Source organism: Medicago sativa, chromosome 8 (assembly GCF_051527215.1).
Source record: "Medicago sativa cultivar Bolivia chromosome 8, Bolivia_mono, whole genome shotgun sequence".
In the NCBI taxonomy this organism is placed as follows: domain Eukaryota; kingdom Viridiplantae; phylum Streptophyta; class Magnoliopsida; order Fabales; family Fabaceae; genus Medicago; species Medicago sativa.
This window is the reverse complement of record NC_140756.1, coordinates 58,107,017-58,130,053: the sequence shown is the minus strand read 5'-3', so window position 1 is coordinate 58,130,053 and position 23,037 is coordinate 58,107,017. Positions and strand designations below refer to the sequence as shown.

Below are 23,037 nucleotides of genomic sequence, written 5' to 3'. Positions count from 1 at the left end.
AGTAATTAATGGTTGTGATTGATTACTATTGATCCTTATCTTAAGCTTTCATACTCCTTCTTCTCAAACAACCCGACAACTGTAATTGATAGCCATTAAGAAGAATATTTGATTCATGATCTCAAATAAATCATAAAAGCTTGCATAGCATGATACACCTTCAACCCTCAAAGAATTGGTTTTCACTTAGGCATGTAATTTTGTGATACTTTTATGATTTCATTCACCGTCAACAAAAGATAATCATTTATGATATATCCAAAGATCCAATGCCTTTCTTGAATTTTTTGGTTTACATGATTTTTATGAATAAAAAATATTTGATTCCATTAACATCACGCCTCATCTCTCAATTAGAAAAAAAGATAGTCGTCAATTGGATTTAATAATAAGGAATGCTTGTTGAGATAATTATGGTGGCATAAACAACTCATTTGTAATTTCGGTTTTCTTGATTATAGATTCTATGTGTGTCTTTTTTTTTTTAAGAAAAAAAATCAAGAAAAATCAAATTTGTTGAAATCTCACAAACATACTTGTTTCCTATAATTATTTGATGATCTGTTTACAAATTTGACATGCAGCAATCAAATCTCACGGCAGGTGCAATCAAATTAGAGACAAGAACAACACCATGATAGGTTTATTTATCCTGGAAAATTGAAGGTTTAACCATGAATTGGAGGTTAAAAATCCAAAGCATGAATTGTGTCTAAATTAAAGATCCCTTTTTTTTGTTTCTAAATAATTTCAGGGAAATTAGAAGAAAAAACAAATAAAACTAAAGGTCATTACTAGAACTCATGAATGGAAATGAGTGATGATAGCATCCAAAATGAGAGTGATACGATCCATGGGAGGAATTGGATTTTTCTGTCAAATAGCAAACAAAGGTATGGAAGAAAAATAGTGTGGGAGAACATAAGTTAAGGTTCACTTTAGATGATTAATAATTAATTTGAACCATTAGATTAAAACTAAATGAAGGGATAAGATTTGGAGTAACTCAATAAACTTACTCTTGGAGTCAATGGATCCCTTCTCATATATATATATATATATATATATATATATATATATATATATATATATATATATATATATATATAGCAAGTCTACTTTCACTTAAATAATTATTACAGTATAGTTAGAAAGACGCTCCCCTAGGGTTTGTTAGCGATCCCCTGTGCCGCCGCCGGTGATAAGGGCTGCGCCGCCCCTTGTGGGAGATTCTGTTGCATCTGATAAGGATCTCCTTCATCTAGATGAGTTCGCCTTGCTATAAATGGATCATTCCGCCTCTGCTTTGTTCACCACTCTCCAATCCTCCTAAATTTTCCCAATTCTCAGTGTTACGATACCTGGTTCCCAATACCAGATCTCCCGTATTCACAATCAATCGCTGTCACGCAGTCAAAACCCTTCTGACCATGGAGTTCAATCTCGAGGGCCTCACTCTGGAAGATGGTGGTATGACTCTGAATTTGGATACTACTGATGCTGCTGTCACTATTTTGGATCAATGCTTGATAGGCCGTGTGCTAACTGATAGGGAGGTGCGATTCGCCTACCTGAAGGAGCGGTTGGCACGCCTTTGGCACCCTGTCAAAGGAGTGACGATTCTGCAGGCGCCGGAAGGGCGATTTCTGTTCCAGTTTAATCACAAGAAGGATGCTGAAAATGCTATGAATGCCGGTCCGTGGATGTATGACAACTGTAACTTGGTGCTGGAACGTATCAACCCAGGTATGGTCCCAAAGGATGTTGAGCTGAATCACCTGGACATGTGGATTCAGGTTCACAATTTACCCTTTGGCTTCATGCAGCGGCGTGTTGGAGATGCTATTGGTGCCTACCTTGGTGAATTGAAGGAGTATGATGAGAAGAATACACCACATAGTGAATTTATGAAGTTGAAAGTCAGAATTGATATCACAAAGCCGCTGAAACAAGAGTGGAAGGTACGTGCTGGACGTGGTGACTGGGTCTCTGTTGTGTTCAAGTACGAAAGGTTGGGGACTTTCTGTTATGCTTGTGGATTGCTGGGGCATACTGACAGGTCCTGTGAGCAATTGTTTGAGAATGATATAGATGATGGCGTGAGAGGTTGGGGAGATTACCTCAAGACAACTTCTCGCAAACTTGGTACTGCTGCTAACAACAAATGGTTGCGGAATCCGGTGAAGTCTGAGACAGGGCAAGCTCCTCCAGTGGCTGCATCACCAATAGCTGCGAATTCTGATGAAGCTTCAGGTAGCAATGCTGCGAAGAGTTCGGAGAAGGCAATGTTGAATGGAAGAATGACTGTTGTTCGGTCCGAGATTACGACTCTTAAGAACCGCCTGAAGGCTGCTGATCCTGCTGGTTGGAAAGCTTTTGAGGACCGTGGTAAATCCGCGCTCAAGGAAGGTAATGACATGAACCTATTGGAAGCGCATCAGGTGGTGGTGGGACTTACTGCTCCTACTGATGAGGTCCTAGCACTGGAGTATGTTGACTCTGCTGGTATAGTGGACACAGAAGCAGGGTCTGATCTGAAGAAGAGGAAGCGTGGACAGACTGGAGCTCCTCCTATTGATGCTGTTGCTGCACCTATGCAAGTGTCTACTGAAACTGGGGTGGGAGGTGTAGGTATAGCTGCTGTTAGTGGGGGGGAAACTAGTGATTTGAGAATGTTTACTAATCCTGTGTTTGATGAAACTGATGTAACGGTGGGTCCTGAGTCCCAGGCCCACCGAGGAAAATGAGTCTGTTGTGTTGGAACTGCCGAGGCTTAGGGAACCTGCGTGTAGTTCCAAAACTGAAGTACCTCGTTCGGTATTATAAACCGGATGTTTTCTTTCTTTGCGAGACTTTAGTCTCTAATAATAAAAGTGAAGATCTTCGTTATGTCCTTGGTTTTGATTGTTGTTTTGCTGTTAGTAGTTCTGGTAGAAGTGGTGGATTGGCACTCTACTGGAATAATTCATTTAATTGTTCACTTGTTAATTATTCTTGTAATCATATTTCTATCCAAATTATTGATCCAGATAAAGGTCCTTGGCAATTCACAGGTTATTATGGGTTTCCGGAAAGGGGTCGTCGACGGGAAGCATGGAATTTTCTCCGAGGTTTAGCCCGGGATGTATCACTACCATGGTGCATTGGTGGTGACTTTAATGATATTTTGTTTGAACATGAGAAAAGGGGTGCACGTTCAAGAGAAGGATGGCTGATCAATGGGTTTCGTCAAGCAGTTTCGGACACCGAGCTTGTTGATGTCCCTATGATTGGTTATCCGTTTACATGGTTCAAGAGTATGGGTACTGTCCGTGAAGTGGAGGAACGGTTGGACAGAGTATTGGTTCGAGATAGTTGGTTTTCTTTGTTTCCGAATGCACAGGTTGAGAATTTAGTAGCGCCGGCTTCTGATCACCATCCCATTCTGCTCTCCTTGGTACCGCAAGTTAGAAGTGGCTCAAGGCTGAAATTTAAATACGAAAACGCTTGGGCGTTGGAACCTGGTTTTCATGACATGGTAGCAGATCTGTGGCATTATCATCATGGTCATTCAGTTATCCCCCGGCTGGAATTGTGCGCTGATGATCTCAGTTCCTGGAGTCAGACACATTGTAACAAATTAAGACAGGAGATTGCAGAATGTCGCAAAACTCTTAGTGTGTGTCGTGATCTAGGCATTGCGTGTGACCCACACCATTTAGCCCTTACTCGACAACGCATGAACAAACTGTTAATACAAGAAGATAGGTATTGGAGGCAGCGTGCCAAAACACATTGGTATCAAGATGGCGATCTTAACACGAAATTCTTTCATGCTTCTGCTACGACGCGTAGGAAAGTGAATCGCATCTTATCATTGGAATCAGACAATGCGACGCCGGTTTCAGATGAAGAAGGCATGTGTCACCTAGCCAAGGAGTACTTTGATACTTTATTTCAACAACAACAGAGGAGCTCGGTTGATCCTGTTATTGATGCACTTATTCCCGTTATTGATGCAAGTGATAATAATGAGCTTACAGCCCCGTTTCAGGTGGATGAATTCAAGACAGCCATGTTTTCTATGCATCCTAACAAGTGTCCTGGCCCTGATGGGTTTAGTCCGGGATTCTATCAGCAATTTTGGAATGCTTGCAGTCCAGATATTTTCAGCGAGTGTTGCCGGTGGCTTAATGAGAATCAGTTTCCCCCTCTCTGAATTCGACTAATATAGCTCTCATCCCTAAGGGGCAACACCAACGGACTATGAAGGATTGGAGACCAATTGCATTATGTAATGTTCTCTATAAGCTTTTCTCCAAAGTCCTTGCGAATAGACTGAAACGAGTATTGCATAAATGTGTGTCAGAAAACCAGTCAGCTTTTCTTCCCGACAGGTCTATTTTGGACAATGCAATGGTTGCTTTCGAAGTGGTCCATCACATGCGTATTGATAAACGTAAAAGTAACAATTATGTGGCTCTGAAGCTGGACATTAGTAAAGCTTACGACCGGATCGATTGGTCTTATCTGAAAGCGGTTCTGTTAAGATTGGGTTTTGCGCCGCAATGGGTTCGATGGATAATGATGTGTGTCGAATCTGTGGACTACTCGGTGATTGTAAATAATAATATGGTTGGCCCTATTACTCCCGGGAGAGGCCTTCGGCAAGGAGACCCACTCTCTCCGTATCTTTTCATCCTTTGTGCGGAGGGGTTGTCAGCTCTTATTCGCCAAGCTGAAGGGAGGGGTGATCTCCATGGTGTTCGTATTTGTTCTGACGCTCCTATTATTTCCCACTTATTATTTGCGGATGACTGCTTTCTCTTTTTCAGGGCGACGGAGTTCGAAGCTAATGTCATGCAGAACATCCTCAAGACTTATGAAGAAGCGTCTGGCCAAGCTATCAGCCTTCCTAAATCTGAGGTGTTTTATAGTAAAGTCGTATCCGAGCAGGTGGCCACGAATATCTCACATATTTTAGGCGTGCAAGTGGTGCTTGGTACTGGAAAGTATTTGGGTTTACCTTCTGTGGTGGGGAGGAGTAGGCAAGCTACTTTTGGTTATATCAAAGATCGCGTATGGCAGAGAATAAGTTCTTGGAGCAGCAAATGTTTGTCCAAGGCGGGGCGAGAGATCATGATTAAGGCCGTATTGCAGGCTATTCCCTCCTATATCATGAGCGTGTTTCTGCTTCCGAAAACGCTGATTGATGACATTGAGAAAATGATGAACGGCTTCTGGTGGGGTAATGGTGGTGCATCAATTAGAGGTATGCGATGGATGTCGTGGGAGAAGCTCTCTGTTCACAAGAAATTCGGAGGTATGGGTTTCAAAGATCTCGCTTCCTATAATTCAGCAATGTTGGGTAAGCAAGCTTGGAAACTCTTGACTGATGTTAACAGCCTTGTCTCCCGCTTATTTAAGGCTCGCTATTTTCCACGCTCGGATTATTTAGGGGCGACTATTGGGGCGAATCCTAGTTACATCTGGCGTAGTATTCACAGTGTTCAAAATCTGATTCGGAAGGGTGCTCGATGGTGTATTGGTACAGGTTCTTCTATACCTTTAATGTATCATCCTTGGCTTGCTAATGGGGACTGCATCACGCCACTGCACACGGGTGGAGCACATTTTCGCACAGGCTCTGTTAGTGACTTGGTTGATCCGCATACAAAGGTATGGCGACAAGACCTCATATCTCATCTTTTTGACCAGCCGACAACATATGCGATTCTTAGTACGCCGCTATTCCCCCAAGTTCTGGTTGATGCCCTTAATTGGAGCGGTGAGCGTAACGGTCAATATTCGGTGCGTAGCGCGTACCGCATTCACACTGAAACTATCACTTCAGCTGCTCATTTGTACAGACCGGGTCCGTGGTCCTCTATCTGGAAGTTGAAAGTGCCACCAAAGGTGAAGAACCTTGTTTGGAGAGTTTGTCGCAGTTGTCTCCCCACGCGGGCGCGCCTTCTTAGTCGCGGCGTGCAATGCCCTGCACATTGTGTTCTATGTAATGAAGGCGAGGAGGACTCCACACACATTCTGTTCACGTGTCCCTACGCGTCTCAGGTTTGGCAAAAGACACATCTTTGGGGCTTTGTTCAGCATGCAGTTGCGGTGTGTGGCTCTGTGGACGATATTGTATTTCATTTGTTGCAGACAATCTCCGCCTCCCAATGCAGCCTGCTAGCGATGCTGTTATGGAGTTTATGGAAACGCCGCAATCTTAAGCTATGGCAGCATCATGATGAGTCAGCAGTTCAAGTTGTTGCACGGGCAAAACACATGCTGGAGGAGTGGAAATCAGCACAACAGCTGTGTAATCACACAGTTATGCAGAGTTCTGCTGCTGTCACAGAGAGTAATACCACAGATTTTCAATGGATGCGGCCCGACGTAGGACGGCTAAAGTGTAACGTTGATGCTGCCTTCTCCCAATCTGCTAACAGAATTGGAATAGGCCTATGCATACGCGATTCTGCAAGGGATTTGGTGCAAGCAAGAACTTTGTCAATCAGCCCGGTATGTGCAGTAGACGTCGGTGAAGCTCTTGGTCTCAATCATGCAATGCGATGGGCAGCAGAGTTGCGTCTTGATGGTGTTGACTTTTGCCTAAATTCTAAGGTTGTTGTGGATGAGTTTAATGGTGCTGTCAATACTATTACTGACTTAGGTAGCATTGTAGCAGATTGTAGGCAACTGTTTACTAGTTCCTTTCATAACTCGAAGGTAGAGTTTAGCCGGAGGCAAGCAAATAGGGTCGCTCATGAATTAGCAAAGGCGGCCCTGTTACAAGCTGGCTCCCACACTTTTGATGATGTTCCGCCTTGTATCTATGACTTGTTTTATAATGAAATGCATTAATCTTTTCTCCCCTCAAAAAAAAAAAGTCTACTTTCACTTTAAAAGTAAATTAGCAAGCATATTTCCACTTACATTTTACAAATAACCATTATCAACTATTTTAAGCCAATTTTATATAAGTTATTTGGTAAATGTCATTTAATTTTGTTTTTAAAATCAAAAATAAATTTCCTTCAAACCGTTATCTCAGAATGTAACCAAAAATTCAATGTTCACAGTTGCTAAGGACAATGCATAATATATGCTAGGTATGGGGTTCGAACCTTGGACACCATAAAAAAAAATGTAACCAAAAAACCGTTATTTCAAGATGTAACAAAAAAAAACGTTATCTCAAAAACGACTGAATCTTATTTTCCCATAATAAATGAAGTATTGACAAGCTAGAAGAGAGATGTTAGGAACACTCTATTTGTAGCATCATCTCCACCCAAAAATCGAATTCGATTCTTCCGAACAATTTATACTTAAATTATATCATGTTTCTTTTATCCTTCCACAAACCTGTCCTTAGTGGTTCGAAATATGGTAATTTTTCTTTTTGATTCGGAAAAAAATCATTTTATTTTGGTCCGTCGTTTCTAAAATGAATCAATTTTGTACTTTGAAGTTAACTTACAAGTCAGTGAAAATTACAATATTTTCCGTGATTGAAAATATTTTTAAGCCTTAAAACTATGATCTAAGTTTTTTTTTTTTTTTTACACAGTATGATCAAATAAGAGTTAATTAGTTTGGATCCATAAACACTTATGGAAAAATATACTCCATCCGTTTCAAAATATAAGCAAAATTCACTTTTTAGGTTCATTCATTTAATGATGTATGTGATTCATAATATGGACCACATACATCATTAAATAAATGAACCTAAAAAGTGAATTTTGTTTCTATTTTGAAACGGAGGGAGTACTAAAAGAATTTTACAATAATTAACAGCTTTTTGTAGTCACATCATCTGTTACATCTCAATTTTTTAAGAATCTCCTCCATTTGAATACAAGCTAAAGCAAACTAGGTTTGTGTTTAATTTTATGTTGCTTTATATTATCTTCTCTCTACAATAGAACCTCCTTTGTTAAAAGAAAACCACCAATGAATAAGACATTATGTTATTTGCATTTGGATCACATTTTCATGTGTCACAAGACACAATGAGGAAAGTTGCTTTAGAGGCATCTATATCTATATATCTTATATAACTGTCTAACTTCAACTATTTATAATTTTATAACTCTTAGAATTTGAGCTTTAAACAGCACACTATGTCACGTACACGACTCCACAATGAGGGTGGCTCAATAACAACACCTAGTCACACCTATAATTCGACATTTAGGGCATAAAAATATAGATATGACACAGTAACATTTAGGACAAACTTTGCTATCATCTTATAATAACTTGAGCTATAGACCTAACTCAGCTCCAAAAATTTGCTCAAATTGTGAGAACTGTTCAATGCCTTACAAGGACTTCTTTCGCCATATATTTAGTTGATTTATAGTATCTTAATAATTTTTTCGCCATACAAACTTCCTATACATCGCAAATCACTTTATATATGACTATCTATAATAACAATATAAATCTTTCAGTCAAGAAAATAAAATAATAACAAAATAAACTTACTTCATTGCAAAAGATGTCAAATATACATTGTCTTGATTGAAATAGTGGAATGAGCAAAAAAAACTCTAGCTTTCATACAAGCAACAATGTAGGAATAAGAAACGAAAACTAAATGTTGTTTCTATGTTTTTTCACCTCGTCTCTGATCAGCACTTCATTAGTGAGCAAATGTATTTTGCATGGGAAATGTCATAGGACCCAAGTTCATTGGTACCCCTGGCATATTTGTCCAAGAAACTGGTCCAATACCATAAGCCATGTGTCCGGGAGCAGAAGGAAACCCTGCAGCGCCGAAAGCAGATACAACCCGTCTTCCTATAGGTTGCCCGATCCAAGGCACATCATAAACTCCGAGTCCAGCAAGTGGGGCTGGATGATCATCTAAATTTCTGGTTCCAGAAGGCGGGGCAGCAACATACATTTCAGTAGGTGGAGCTTGAGGAGCATAAACTCCGGGAGCAGTCAGAATTCCTGGAGTGCCAACTTCAGATACAACCAGTCCTTCTATAGGTTGGTCCTCTCTAGGAGGAGCGAAAAACTCCAGCACGTGGGATTGGAGGATTACCTAAATTTCTAGTTCCAACAGATGGCAAAGCAGCATACATTCCGGCAGGTGGAGCTAGAGGATTATTTAAAGTTCTGGTACCAACAGATGGAGCTTGAGGAGTTTGTGTGGCTGATTGTCTTGCAGAATCGCTTGCTTGACTGGTAATTGGTCCTTGAGGTTTGACATAGGCGACATCGTGTATTCTGGATCGCCTTCTTTCTTTCTTCTCTTTCGTGGAATTCAGACCTTTGAAGTATTTCTGAGCATGACTTGCTACTTGTGTATGTGTTCTTGTCACCACATAATTCTCTGATATTTTTCGCCATTTACCCTTTCCATACTTCTCCACGCCCATAAGAAATAACCTGCTCATCAAATTTGAAAATACTTAAAAACAATACTAATAATATGGAAACATGCATGTAAAATGCACACATATTGATACGGTCAAGCACTAATCGTATATAGCGGACTATAAACCTCTAGAAATAATTAAGCTATTTGATGTATAATGTACATGATAATTCAAGATACAATAATTCCTTATACATGGATTACAATTAGCACTTTTTCAATTATGAAAAGTAAGTTGTACCAAAGCTTCACGCCTTTTTTTTTATGTTGAAGGAGTCCATTGAAACTAATTAAAGAAACTCTAAACCCTAAACCCTAAACTAGCACCAGAGATAATCGAGTCTGAGTGCTTGATAGAGCACACTCTAATGTCTCAAGTCAACGCTAGTAGACCCAAAGCTTCACCTTAATTAGTATCATATCATTATTATGTTTTTAACAGCCATGTAAGTTGTAAATAATAACAATCTAAAAACAATTAAGTTACCAAAGCAAAGCAAAGATAAACAAACCTGTGTTCATCTTCTGTCCAATGATAAGAACCGGAAGCCTTAGTTCCCTTTTTCACAGCTCCTCTTTCACCAGCACGCTTTGTTGAGCTCTTTGAAAAAGAATCATAATCTGGCAGAGGCACAAAACCTGATTCAATGTTGTGGATATCATACACCAAAATCTCATAGTGATGTTTAATCTCTTCTAAAGTTTTCCCGGGCACATCAGCCGCAATTTTCTCCCATCGATCAACAGCATCCTCGGGATGATTGGCCAATGCATTTTCGAACAATTTATTCTGCTCGCTGCTCCACTCATAGCTTCTACTACCCACTTCATCCATTATTTTGATTCAGACTTAAAAACAATTAGATTCTTGTGAATTTATCACCTATTGATAATTAACAAAAGAATCAGAATCATGAAATTTTAATGTGAATAAATTTAGGGCAAATAATTGAAACAGAAAATTGAGAAAGAATAAAAAAACAAGGTTGGGTTTGCAAGGTTTTCTTCAAATTTCAAGCAGCTATATTATTAATTGAACCTTCAAAATAACAACGTTGGATAAAGGAAAAACAAACCTAGGTCAAATTAAATTTGTGATTGTTGCTTGTGTCACACTGTTGAGTTGAATAAGCTTTGTTTCATTATTTATAGTTAGACTAGTAGGAAAGGATATGATTAATACAGTTACTACTTATTGTTAGTACCGTTAATAGTAATACCTTTTTTTCCGTACTACTTTATTTTGCGGATCGCTGACATGGCAAAGTTTTAATCACACGATTTAATTATATAGCAAATGCATTTAATCTACTGATATTTCGGATTCTGATTCTTTGGAGAGTTTAGGATTTAGTTAGGTTGTTGTTTTGGTTTGCGGTGGGGTCAAAGAGGAACCGTTTTTTATTTTAGGTTTAATTGCATTTTTCCTCCTATCTTTTGCTAATTGTGCGATTTTGCACCCCCCCTCTTTTTTTGAGCGATTTTGCACCCCGGCTTTTTGCCCCCTTTCTGATTTTGCGCCCCATCTTTGTGTTCAATTGCACTTTTGTCCCCTATCTTTTTGCTAATTGTGCGATTTTGCACCCCGTGTTCTTTTTTTTTGAGCGATTTTGCACTCCATCTTTTGCCCATTTTCCCCTCTTTTAATGATGATTTTGAACAAAACACAATTGACAAAAGATGGGGTCCAAAATCGCTCAAAAAAAAGAGGGGGTGCAAAATCGCACAATTAACAAAAGATGGGGGGAAAGTGCAATTAAGCCTTTATTTTATTTTGCCTTTTGTGTTTTATGCTATTCTAGCATTTACTAATGAATGTAATGACTTTTTTTGAAGGAATGAATATAATGACTTGTTTTCGTATTCAATAATTAATGGAAGCCGCTTATTATAAAAAAAAAAATTAAAAAACAAAAATCACTTTTTTACCCCTAAAAAATTAGTTTTTTCTTAAAATCACCTTAAAATACTATATTGATTTTTTTTTTTTGAACAAACTAAAATGGGATATATTACCAACAATGATTCTCCCCGCACAAGGTGTGCAAGGGGCGAACCACCCAAGAGTATTTACAAGATCAAGGTGGCTTCAACAAGGAACCACCACAAAAAACGGAAACAAATTACAAATGGACACCCATACAAAGAATGGGATTTAGCCACCAATCATGATAACTATAGCCAAAATTCACATGTTTTGACTTTAACCATAAGAAAGAATTTAATTTAACCTGTTCAAGAAGGACCGAAGGAATACTGACCGTATTTTGGAACACACGGTTGTTCCTTTCCTTCCATATTACCCAAACAGAAGGTAACCAAATTACTTTCATAAATGTGTGAGTGAATCTAGGCAGCCCCGCCATTGAAGTGAATTGAATAAAATGTTGTCTGATGTTACCAGGGGACACCGAAGAAATATGTAACCAACGCCAAACATGATGCCAAAGAGAGCTGAGTACTACTACAAAAATGGGCTTATATAGCGCTTTTTTTGGCTTTAGATAGCGCTTTTGAAGCGCTATTGTAAATGGCGCTGGTAAAGGTAATATATTATGTAAGTGTATAATAATAATTACAAGAGCCCGGGACCTGATGGAGTGAACTTTGGCTTCTTAAAAGATTTTTGGGAGACTGTTAAAAGGGATGTGATGCGTTTCATAACAGATTTTCACAGAAATGGCAAGTTAACAAGAGGTATTAACACTACTTTCATAGCTTTGATTCCAAAGGTGGATAGTCCCCAGCGTTTAAATGATTTTCGACCTATCTCTTTGGTGGGATCTCTTTATAAAATATTGTCGAAAGTGTTAGCTAATCGACTGAAAATGGTACTGGGGAGTGTCATATCTAAAACTCAAACGACATTTGTGAAAAATAGACAGATTCTGGATGGAATTCTTATAGCTAATGAGGTGGTTGATGAGGCAAAAAAATCAAACAAGGAGTTGATGCTATTTAAGGTTGATTTTGAAAAAGCATATGACTCGGTAAATTGGGGGTATCTGGATGCAGTAATGAGTAAAATGGCTTTCCTGGTACTCTGGAGAAAGTGGATAAAAGAATGTGTCACAACAGCAACTGCATCGGTTCTTGTCAATGGAAGTCCTACAGAAGAGTTTCCTTTAAAGAGGGGGCTGCGTCAAGGTGACCCTTTTTCGCCGTTTCTTTTCTTGATAGCTGCTGAGGGACTGAATGTTATGATGAGTTCGATGGTGGAAAATAATTTATTCACTGGTTATGGGGTGGGTAGCTCAAACTCAGCCGTGGTATCACATCTTCAATTTGCTAACGATACGTTGCTAATAGGTGCCAAGAGTTGGGCCAATGTTCGAGCTTTACGGGCGGTTCTGACATTGTTTGCGGAGATGTCTGGTTTAAAAGTTAATTTTCAGAAAAGCTTATTGGTGGGAATTAATATTATGGACTCATGGTTGAATGAGGCAACATCTATATTGAATTGTAAGGTTGGCAAAATTCCGTTTCTGTATCTGGGTCTTTCGATAGGTGGTGATCCTAGGAGACTTGCATTCTGGGAACCTGTGTTGAAAACCATAAAATCTAGACTGCAGTGTTGGCAAAGTCGCTTTCTTTCTTATGGAGGCTGTTTGGTTCTTCTCAAGTCCGTCTTGTCCTTTCTGCCTGTCTACGCTCTTTCCTTTTTCAAAGCTCCGTCAGGTATAATCTCTTCCATTGAATCTATTTTTTTAAAAAAAAAATTGGGTAGGGAGTGAGGATAACAGGAAAATTTCCAGGATTGCTTGGAGCTCGGTATGTTTACAAAAGCAGAATGGGGGTTTGGGGGTGAGACAGTTGAAGGAATTTAATTTGGATTTGTTAGGAAAGTGGTGTTGGAGGATGTTAGTGGATAGAGGAGGGTTGTGGTTTAGGGTATTGGTGGCGAGGTATGGTGAGGAGGCTGAGCGGTTGGAGGTTGGGGGCCGGAGTATTTCTAATTGGTGGAGGGAGATAGCAAAGATTAGGGACGGATTAGAGAGTGAGGAGGGAGGATGGTTCGCTGACAGTGTGTATAGGAAGGTGGGGAACGGTTCAAATACATTATTTTGGCACGATAGGTGGTTAGGCGATGTCCCTTTGTGTCGGCGGTTTAGTCGTTTATTTGACTTATCGTTGAATAAATTGATTACAGTCGTTGAGGTGTTTTCTCTAGGTTGGGAGGTAGGGGGAGCAGCATGGAGATGGAGGAGAAGGTTGTGGGAGTGGGAGGAGGAGTTGGTAGGGGAGTGTCGCCATTTACTTAACAATTTTGTTTTGCAGACTGATGCTTCTGACAGGTGGCAGTGGCTCCCTGACATTGCAGGGGTTACACTATGCGTGGAGCTTACCAAATTCTTACTACCCAGGCTGCTCCTGTACATGATGAAACGAGAGATCTTGTTTGGCGTAAGAAGGTACCATTGAAGGTCTCTATTCTACCGTGGAGGTTGGTGTGAGACAGATTGCCAACAAAACAGAACCTGTTGAGGCGTGGTATTATATAACCCGCGGCCATTCATTGTGTGGCGGGGTGTGGGAACAACAAATCATTAATACATATGTTCATTCACTATGATTTTTTTGGTGCTTTATGGCAGCATGTTAGGAATTGGCTTGGCATTTCAGGAGTTGATCCCTATAATATTCATGCTCATTTCATTCAGTTTACTAACGCTATAGGCACTTCGAGGACACGACGTTCTTTATGCAGCTTTTGTGGCTATTGTGTTTGTGGATATTATGGAACTAAAGAAGCAACATACTATTCAATAATGTTGAGACTCCAATGATAGAATTGATGGATAAAGTAAAATATACATCTTTGTGGTGGCTGAAAGCTAATAGCGCTGGTTTTGTTTATGGTTCGCAAAGATGGTGGTCGGACCCTTTACGTTGTTTGGGTATCGACTAATTGCTGTTATTGTTATTTGTACACAGACAGTTTGTAATTTTGGGGTGTCCTCTTGAGTACATCTTGTGCTAAAGGGGATACACCGCCGTTGTTAATATATATTCCATTTTTGATTCTTCAAAAAAAAGTGTATAATAATTTTATGTATGCATCAAATAATGTATTGTCACATCAACTATTAAATATAAAAACACATGAGTTGTCATTTCTTTTTTGATAGATCTGCCATATTTATTGATTGACGTAATAACACATTATTATTTATATGTTTTAAATAGTTAGACACTGTTTGAGTTTAAGCATGCTGCTAACTAAATTGACCAAACATCGTAAAAATTTAAAAAAATTAAACTCATGAAACATTTCTATTATACTCATGACCCTTTATAATTTTGTTTGCTAACTTAAGATAATATTACATATAGTTTTTTTTGGTAACTGCAGATAATATTTTATACGCTTTATCTTCTCATGATGCAATGTAACGAGACAGTCTTCTATAATTCTCATGGAACCACGTCACGTGATTCTTCCGTGGACCACATATAAAATGAGAAAAATTCCAAACAATAAAAATAATTTTTCAAAATTACCTACATATATTTTTTATTTTGTGCTTTCAAATGAGTTTTATGAGACTTGACCAAAAAATAAAAAACTTGACCAAACAAATGAGTTTTTTAAGACAATCAAGTGATTCAGATAAAAGTGATTAATAAACTCTTTTAAAATGAATCTTTTTAAGGAGTAAAGGAAATAAGAGGTCACGTAAGTGTAACTCAGTTGGTAGCAACCAGAGATAATGTTTGCAGAGGCCGGAGTTCGAACCCCAGACTTCCCACTTCTCCACACTTTAAAAAGTGTGTGATCTAGCCACTAGGCTATTGAACAAAAAAAAAAAAAAAAGGAAATAAGAGCTTTCGGGGTGGAAGATATATAGACAAATGGAAAAATCTTTCATGTTGTTTGAAAAAGTAATTTTTTAGAGAATGTTAAAATTAATCCTTATGATTATTATATTTTTATCTTTTTTTTTATTTTTTGGTACAAAACATATTTTTAACTTAAATAATATTATAAACATAAATTGAATTTGAAAAATTCAGATAAACCCTCCAAAACTCTCAAAATCCTCCCTCAATACAATTTGAGTTCTTCTTCAAATGAGAAAGATTTTGTATTATGAATAAAAAATTAACTCACAAAACTCTCTCATTTTAATGTTTTTATTTTTTCCATTTGCTCTTTTCCTTTTTCTAAAATAAACCTTCACTTCTTCTGCACTCCAGACAGATTATCTCGGCCATTTTCTTCTAGAATCAGAGGATTAACATCAAATAAACGAGTTTTCCATTTGTTTGATAGTATAAACTTTTAATTGTTTTACCCTCCATTATTACTATAATATTATTTATTTTTAAAGGAAAAAAAAAACAAATTTCCCCATTTAATACATCATGATTCTGTCTTATGTTTGAAAAAACAGGTTTTTAGAATGTTTCACTCGTGACATCAAAACTGAGCTATCTTCAAAAAAACACCAATGTTCCATTTTTTCACAGAAACAAAGGGATGAACTTTCATCTCAAAAACCATCAAAACTTGTTGATAAAGTTTCACACTTTCAAAAGCTGAATCAGTTTTCACAAGTGGGTTTTTGATTTAGTAGAAGAATGAAGTTGGATAAGATTGAAGAAGGAAGTGTGAGGTTGTTGGGAAGTAGCAGTGGTGGGAGTAGTGAGTCTAGGTGGGTTGATGGAAGTGAAGTTGATTGGGATGAAGATCCTCCATGGTCTCATCATGGAAGTGATGGTAGAGAAGGGTATGGTTCAATTAGGAGAAGGCTTGTTAAGAAACCTAAAAGGGTTGACTCTTTTGATGTTGAAGCTATGGAGATTGCTGCTGGTCATGATCAACACTCCAAGGTATCATTTTATATAATTTATTTATTGAGGACAAAAAATAGAAAATTATTTTGTGTTACTATTTTATGTATCATAGAATATTCATGTTTTGGTTCATATAAGTGTAACTCAGATTGGGGACATTTGATGTGCTAGGGTGCTAGTTCGAAACCATCTTCTCCGCACTTAGGGCATGTTTGGATTGTATTATTTGAGTTTATCTACCGACATAAGTTTTGGGAGAACTTATGAACACGGCTTATGACAATTTTCAAAAGCCTTTTTCAGCTTATTTTCAAAAACAATTTAACTTTATTTTACGCTTTGCTATAGAAATAGCTAATGTGAGCTTATGATAAGTGCATGAGCTATAAGCTGCAAATAAGTTGTTTATCCAAACAGGCCTTAGTGTGTGTGAATTTCGCTATTAGGCTCTTTGAAAGAACAAATATAGAATGTTCATGTTTTGTGTGGCATAATGTGTTGTAATCATTGGTATCCATAAGGATCGGAGAAAGTAGTGGAATGTGATATTCTGCTATGTGAAATAGCAGATAGCGTTGATGGAAAATAGTGGAAGCCGTACAGCGATTGAAATAAGTCAGTTATAAATAAAAAAGGGAATGGTGGCGAATTTAGGAGTAATACTCACCGAGGCTTCAGTTTTTATATTAGAAAAATAGATTGATTTATTATTTTGGGCTCGCCTCTGTCTTTAATATCTTTTGTGCTTATGTGAATCAGGACCTTTCCCTTTGGCCTACCATTGCATTAGCATTTCAGACTCTTGGTGTTGTATATGGTGACATGGGAACAAGTCCTCTTTATGTTTTTGCTGGTGTCTTCAGCAAGGTTCCTATTAACTCAGATGACGATGTCTTGGGGGCGTTATCGTTAGTAATGTACACGATAGCGCTTATTCCATTAGCAAAATATGTTTTTATAGTTCTCAAAGCTAATGATAACGGAGAAGGTAACAGATTCACTTTCACACTCAGAATTATGTACTTTGATTCATGATTTTTATATGTTGATTGCTTAACTGTAGGAGGAACATTTGCGCTGTACTCGCTGATTTGTAGGTATGCAAATGTGAATCTGCTTCCAAATCGCCAACAAGCTGATGAACAAATCTCTAGTTTTAAGCTCAAACTTCCTACGCCAGAACTCGAAAGGGCTTTAAAAATAAAGGAGACTTTGGAAAGGACGTCGATCATGAAAAATGTGTTGTTAGTGTTGGTTCTTCTTGGAACTTCCATGATTATTGGTGATGGTATTCTAACTCCAGCGATATCAGGTACGTAAGCAAGCGACTTTTTGACATGCAATTCTATTTAAAGTTTTTGGTTTTCTCCTGTGTTCTATATGCTGGCATGAATTTTACCATAAGCATATGTCTCTAAGCTAAACTAGCCATACCAATTTTAGCACTCACAGGCACAAAAAATCTATTAGATAATATCAATATTGTCAAATAGAAGTTATACCAGCACTATAATGTAGTATAAAGAGTTGACAACTTGTCAAATAGAAGCCATGGTGGCGCCTAATTTCTGGCACTAAAAGTGCCACCTATCAATGAGGACGAAACTAACCATACCAAGTCTCCTCTGTGGGGATGCAGTTGTGGCTTTTTATATGAACTGCACTCTGTTGAACTGGTTCAATTGGTACTTTGCTTCTCTTATCCGTTTCAGATGACAAATCTACTTTTTGAATTATTTTCGTTTTTTTTAATCATTTTCTATTAGTAAATCTGATGTTAAGAAAGAAAAAAAAGCTTGTTATGTACCTTAAGTATAACCATGGCGCTTCTTTGTTGCAGTGATGTCTGCCATAAGTGGTCTACAGGATCAAATAAATGGATTTGGTACAGGTATAATTTCATTTTCATTCTGAGAATTTCAATTTTTTTGACGAATTAAAGTCACTGTAGTGTAGATTTATAATATAAGCAAAGATGGTGTCTGCTTGCTTTTATAAAGGAAAGAAAGGTATTACTTTATGATCAAAGTGTCCAAATCTCGATGGAGAAATGAACTCGTAGCCTTTTGACAATGTTGAGTGTCCTACACTAGTGTGAGATATGGCCTGAAAGTACGTTTTATAAGTGGTAGACATCCCTCACCTTAAAATCCGATTTTCTATTGTTGCGTTAGGCACAAACCAAATTTTAAGATAATATATCGGTTAGTCACGCTCCATATGTCTAGTCTTGAGCATGACAGGTCTGTGTTAAGAGTCCCACATTAAATGAGATATGGCCTGAAAAAGTGTTTATAAGTCAGAGGCATCCCTTACTGATTAAGCCGATTTTATAGGATTGAGTTAGGCACAACTCAAGCAGAGAATTTAATTTCAAGTTATCAATCATTTTTCTAAATTGACTATATCCTTGAAGTCAAAATCCCTGCAAGATCTCTGAGATCTCAACTTACTAGCTTAATGTACTTTGGCTCAGTAAGTCGACTATGGTTGATGGTTCTACTATAAAACATCATGTTAACATCGTTTCTCTTATTTTTTTTTTTCAAAAAGAGAAGTCAACTTTTTTGCTTCTCTGTTAATATGGCATGAATGTTTTATTAGAGCTATCAACTATTTTGTAATTCGGTGTTTGCTATTTTTGGCATTTAGTTATGTTACAAACTATGGAAAGTGGAAACTAACAAATTGTTTTTTACACAACAAAGTTTAGATATGTGATTCATGTTTTTACTTGCAGCTGAAGTGGTTAGTATATCTATTTTAGTCCTCGTGGCTTTGTTCAGCATTCAACAGTTTGGTACTGGCAAAGTGGGTTTCATGTTCGCCCCTGTGCTTGCTTTATGGTTCTTTTCTTTGGGTTCTATTGGAATATATAACATACTTAAATATGATATTACTGTTGTGAGAGCACTCAACCCAGCATATATCTATTATTTCTTCAAGAATAATGGCAAAAGTGCATGGTCAGCTCTTGGTGGTTGTGTTCTGTGCATTACAGGTAAACCTCTTTTCTCATTTTCATGGCTTCAAGCCGTAAGCATCGTAATTGACATGCATAATACATGGTATAAAAATCTCATTAGTGTGTTGGCTATTCTCATCATATTTTTCATTTTCGTCCTAGGTTTGCTTTTGAATTTTATAATTGTCTATGAGTCTTTTTTTTTCTTTTAAGATACTTGCAGCATAATTTTTGTTTCCCTGTTGGTTCTTTTGCATGCAAGAACCAATAGAAGTTATTTACATGATGTTGAAAATATCACAAATTTACATTATCTGGAATCATTCAGAACATAACTGATGTGTATTCTTGTCTACCGAAATGTATAGAAACAACTCTTTTGGACACGGAATCGGAAAATTACTCAACTTTCTTATGCATTCGCGTGCAGGTGCAGAAGCAATGTTTGCAGATCTTGGACATTTTACTGTACCAGCAATACAGGTTTATGAATCCTCAAACTCTTTCTTCATGAAAAGTAAACAATTAAATTTGTTGTAAAAGTTCTTCTGTGTTTCTTATATATCTTCTACAATTGCTTATACAGATTGCTTTCACTTGTGTGGTATTTCCATGTCTCCTCCTTGCTTATATGGGCCAAGCTGCTTTTCTGATGAAAAATCCTGCTTCTTATTCAAGTGTATTCTTCAAATCTGTTCCAGGTGATATAGTGTTTTGAAATATATAACCATGGTCCTTCAACCTATATGAGTTTAATTTTGATAAACTGTCAGTATAATATGTTTTACATTGTCAATAAATCATAATCAATCATTCGTATGACTTTAGAAGTAATAATGATTAAAGTCGAACGTTTTTACTGATCTGATGATTATGATTGATTGACAATATAAAAAATCTTCGTACCGACGGTCGATGTAAATTAAATAAAAACTATATTAAGAGGTATTGGTTATGTATATTAATCATTTTGGTTCCTGCTGTTTGTGCTCTGTGTTGAACAGAGAGTCTTTTCTGGCCAGTGTTTGTTATAGCTACACTTGGTGCTATGATTGCAAGTCAAGCAATGATATCTGCTACTTTTTCGTGCGTTAAGCAATCAATGGCTTTGGGATGCTTCCCCAGGCTCAAGATAATTCATACCTCAAAAAAGTTCATGGGTCAAATTTACATACCTGTTATTAATTGGTTTCTGATGATTATGTGCATCGTTGTCGTTTCCATCTTCCAAAGCACTACAGATATTGCAAATGCATATGGTAAAGTTTTCTCCATCACTATTTTCATGGAGTATTCCTTTTTTTTTCTTTATGGTTCTAAGGTGACAACTAGGATGCTTGCAAAGGAAAACACTGATTATATCATGATTTCACCTAATTTGTTGTCAAATTTCTGTGTAAAAATGTCATTGTGATGTATTAATGTGATTCATTTCATTTGTTCTATTGCAGGCATTGCTGAAGTTGGTGTGATGATGGTTAGCACCACCTTGGTGACACTAGTAATGCTTTTAATTTGGCAGACAAACTTGTTTTTAGCATTTTGTTTCCTACTTGTTTTTGGTTCTGTGGAGCTCATTTTCATGTCTTCAGTCCTATCGAAAATTTTCGAGGGTGGCTGGCTTCCACTTGCCTTTGCTACCTTTTTCCTCTCCGTGATGTATACGTGGAACTATGGGAGTGTCTTGAAGTACCGAAGGGAAGTAAGAGAAAAAATTTCAATGGACTTAATGCTTGATCTTGGTTCCAATCTTGGAACAGTAAGAGTACCAGGAATAGGATTGCTATATAATGAGCTTGTCCAAGGTGTTCCCTCCATTTTCCTGCAGTTCCTTCTAAGCCTTCCAGCTCTTCATTCCATCGTAGTTTTTGTCTGCATTAAATATGTTCCGATTCCTGTGGTTCCTCAAGAAGAAAGATTTTTATTCCGAAGAGTATGTCCGAAAGATTATCATATGTTCCGCTGTGTTGCTAGGTACGGTTACAAAGACGTTCGGAAGGAAGATCACCATGCATTTGAGCAACTTCTTATGGAAAGTCTTGAGAAATTCTTGAGAAGGGAAGCGTTAGAAGCTGCGTTGGAGTTGGAGGGTAACTTAACTGATGGTGTGGACACCGCCTCGGTGGATACAAGAAATTCTGATCTTGCAGCCGGTAATGGAGCAGAAGAGCTTAGGATGCCACTATTGCATGGTCAGAATTTGGATGAAACAGGAGCTTCTACCTCGCATGAAGGTGCGTCGACATTATTACCATCGAGTTACATGTCGTCAGATGAAGATCCTAGTCTTGAATACGAGCTTTCAGCTCTTAGAGAAGCAATGGATTCAGGATTCACCTATTTGCTTGGACATGGAGATGTTAAAGCAAAGAAGAACTCTTTTTTCTTTAAGAAATTAGTCATAAATTATTTCTATGCATTTCTGAGAAAGAATTGCAGAGGAGGTACTGCAAATATGAAAGTACCTCACACCAATATCATTCAAGTGGGGATGACATATATGGTCTGAACTCTGAATGAATGAGCCATGCATTCTTTCAGATAACTATGCAATGCAATCTTAGTTTACAACATCACATTGTTATTGCCACTCTATTTTTTCTTTTCCCATCAGCGATGATTGGTAAAAAATTTGTAGTTAGAATCAGCAATTGTGTAATTGTTTCATTTGTCAAACATAATGCTTGAAGTGATTAATTTCAATGTTATTGATGCTGTTGTACATTGATGTTTATCTCTTGTTCTGAGATTATGAATCACAATATGCTTCAACATGTTCATAGCTAGGCTTCTTTTCTCAGCAGAAAAATGCCTATTCGAAAGATATGCTACAAGGCCCTTATAGAATTCGTTACTAAATCTGTTGCCTGAACCAATCAAATGTGTAGGGATTTACATGTTCTTTTCTTTTTTTGGATAAAATCTGAACCAAACCAAATCGACACAACGAATTTTTTTCGGTCTGATTGATTGGGTGACATCATTTGTATAATAATATTTCAGAAACTTTCTTTGACTGCATATTTAAAATTTCCAAAACACAACATGTGTAATAATGTTTCAGGACATTGTCATATAAAAACTTAAAAAGAAGTCAAACTATCAAATTAAAACACTTGAAGGCATGGGACTGAGAGCATATGTTGGTGCCGCTGAAACAATCACAGAAACATTATTAGTAAAAACAAAATTTTACTGATTTCATAGACAATTTGCATATGAAGTAACTAAAATAGCAACAGGGGATCAAGACCAGGAAAAGGATGAGAACTCTAGATTACATAATAAAATAAACTTGTATTTTAGTATGCATTTTATTTTATTTTACAATCTTGTACTTAGAACATGTACGGTTCTTATAATTGTATATGGATTTTTAAAAAATAATAATATGCATTGCAACATTTGTCAAATAGTAATGAAGATTATACCGTAAAAAAATAGGAACAATTCACAAGAATAGGAGGAACAATCTTATTGTGCAGCAATCCTTTATAATCTTATTGTGGCTTCCTAATCCTATTGTGTCATGTTTGTGCTTTCAATCACTCATTGTACTATTCTCAATTTTGCAACAACAAATTTACTTCCATATTAACTCTTTGCAGCCTAATACTCACTTCCATACAACATCACAAGTCTTTTAAACTATGCTGTAAATTTATTGCATAATCTTGAGGCAGGAGTGTTATTTTTCTATCATAAATAACACATGAAACACTACTCCACTTTATCCACCCACTCAAATCCTAAAGTTCACTTCTGCTTCTATTCCATGTTATGTAGGTTGGTTTGAGCTAAGAGATAAGGAGTTTGAGGTCCTCAGTTCGAACCTGGACGAAAGAGTAAATATTATACTAACATTTGAAGTAAGGAAGGAAAGGGAAGAGGGATG

The 23,037-nt window shown here is 37.4% G+C and overlaps 1 protein-coding gene and 1 pseudogene across 1 annotated transcript; one reads left to right on the top strand and one right to left on the bottom strand.

Moving 5' to 3' along the window:
- Positions 1 to 8,635: 8,635 nt before the first annotated feature.
- Positions 8,636 to 10,214, bottom strand: LOC146899928 (transcription factor SRM1 pseudogene; annotated as a pseudogene).
- Positions 10,215 to 15,809: 5,595 nt separating this feature from the next.
- Positions 15,810 to 21,876, top strand: LOC146899927 (Potassium transporter family protein). Its single transcript, XM_085739516.1, has 9 exons — positions 15,810 to 16,213; positions 16,937 to 17,165; positions 17,241 to 17,489; positions 18,018 to 18,068; positions 18,918 to 19,178; positions 19,573 to 19,625; positions 19,729 to 19,843; positions 20,147 to 20,401; positions 20,594 to 21,876. The coding sequence occupies exons 1-9, from the start codon at positions 15,962 to 15,964 to the stop codon at positions 21,649 to 21,651; spliced, it is 2,523 nt and encodes an 840-aa protein (XP_085595642.1). The 5' UTR covers positions 15,810 to 15,961; the 3' UTR covers positions 21,652 to 21,876.
- Positions 21,877 to 23,037: the final 1,161 nt, after the last annotated feature.

What these genes read in the sequence shown, in the direction of transcription:
- LOC146899927 (XM_085739516.1), top strand. Translation starts at nt 15,962, where the DNA reads ATGAAGTTGGATAAGATTGAAGAAGGAAGTGTGAGGTTGTTGGGAAGT. An exon ending in GTCATGATCAACACTCCAAG is followed by an intron (nt 16,214 to 16,936) that starts GTATCATTTTAT and finishes TATGTGAATCAG; the next exon opens with GACCTTTCCCTTTGGCCTAC. An exon ending in TTGTGTTCTGTGCATTACAG is followed by an intron (nt 19,179 to 19,572) that starts GTAAACCTCTTT and finishes ATTCGCGTGCAG; the next exon opens with GTGCAGAAGCAATGTTTGCA.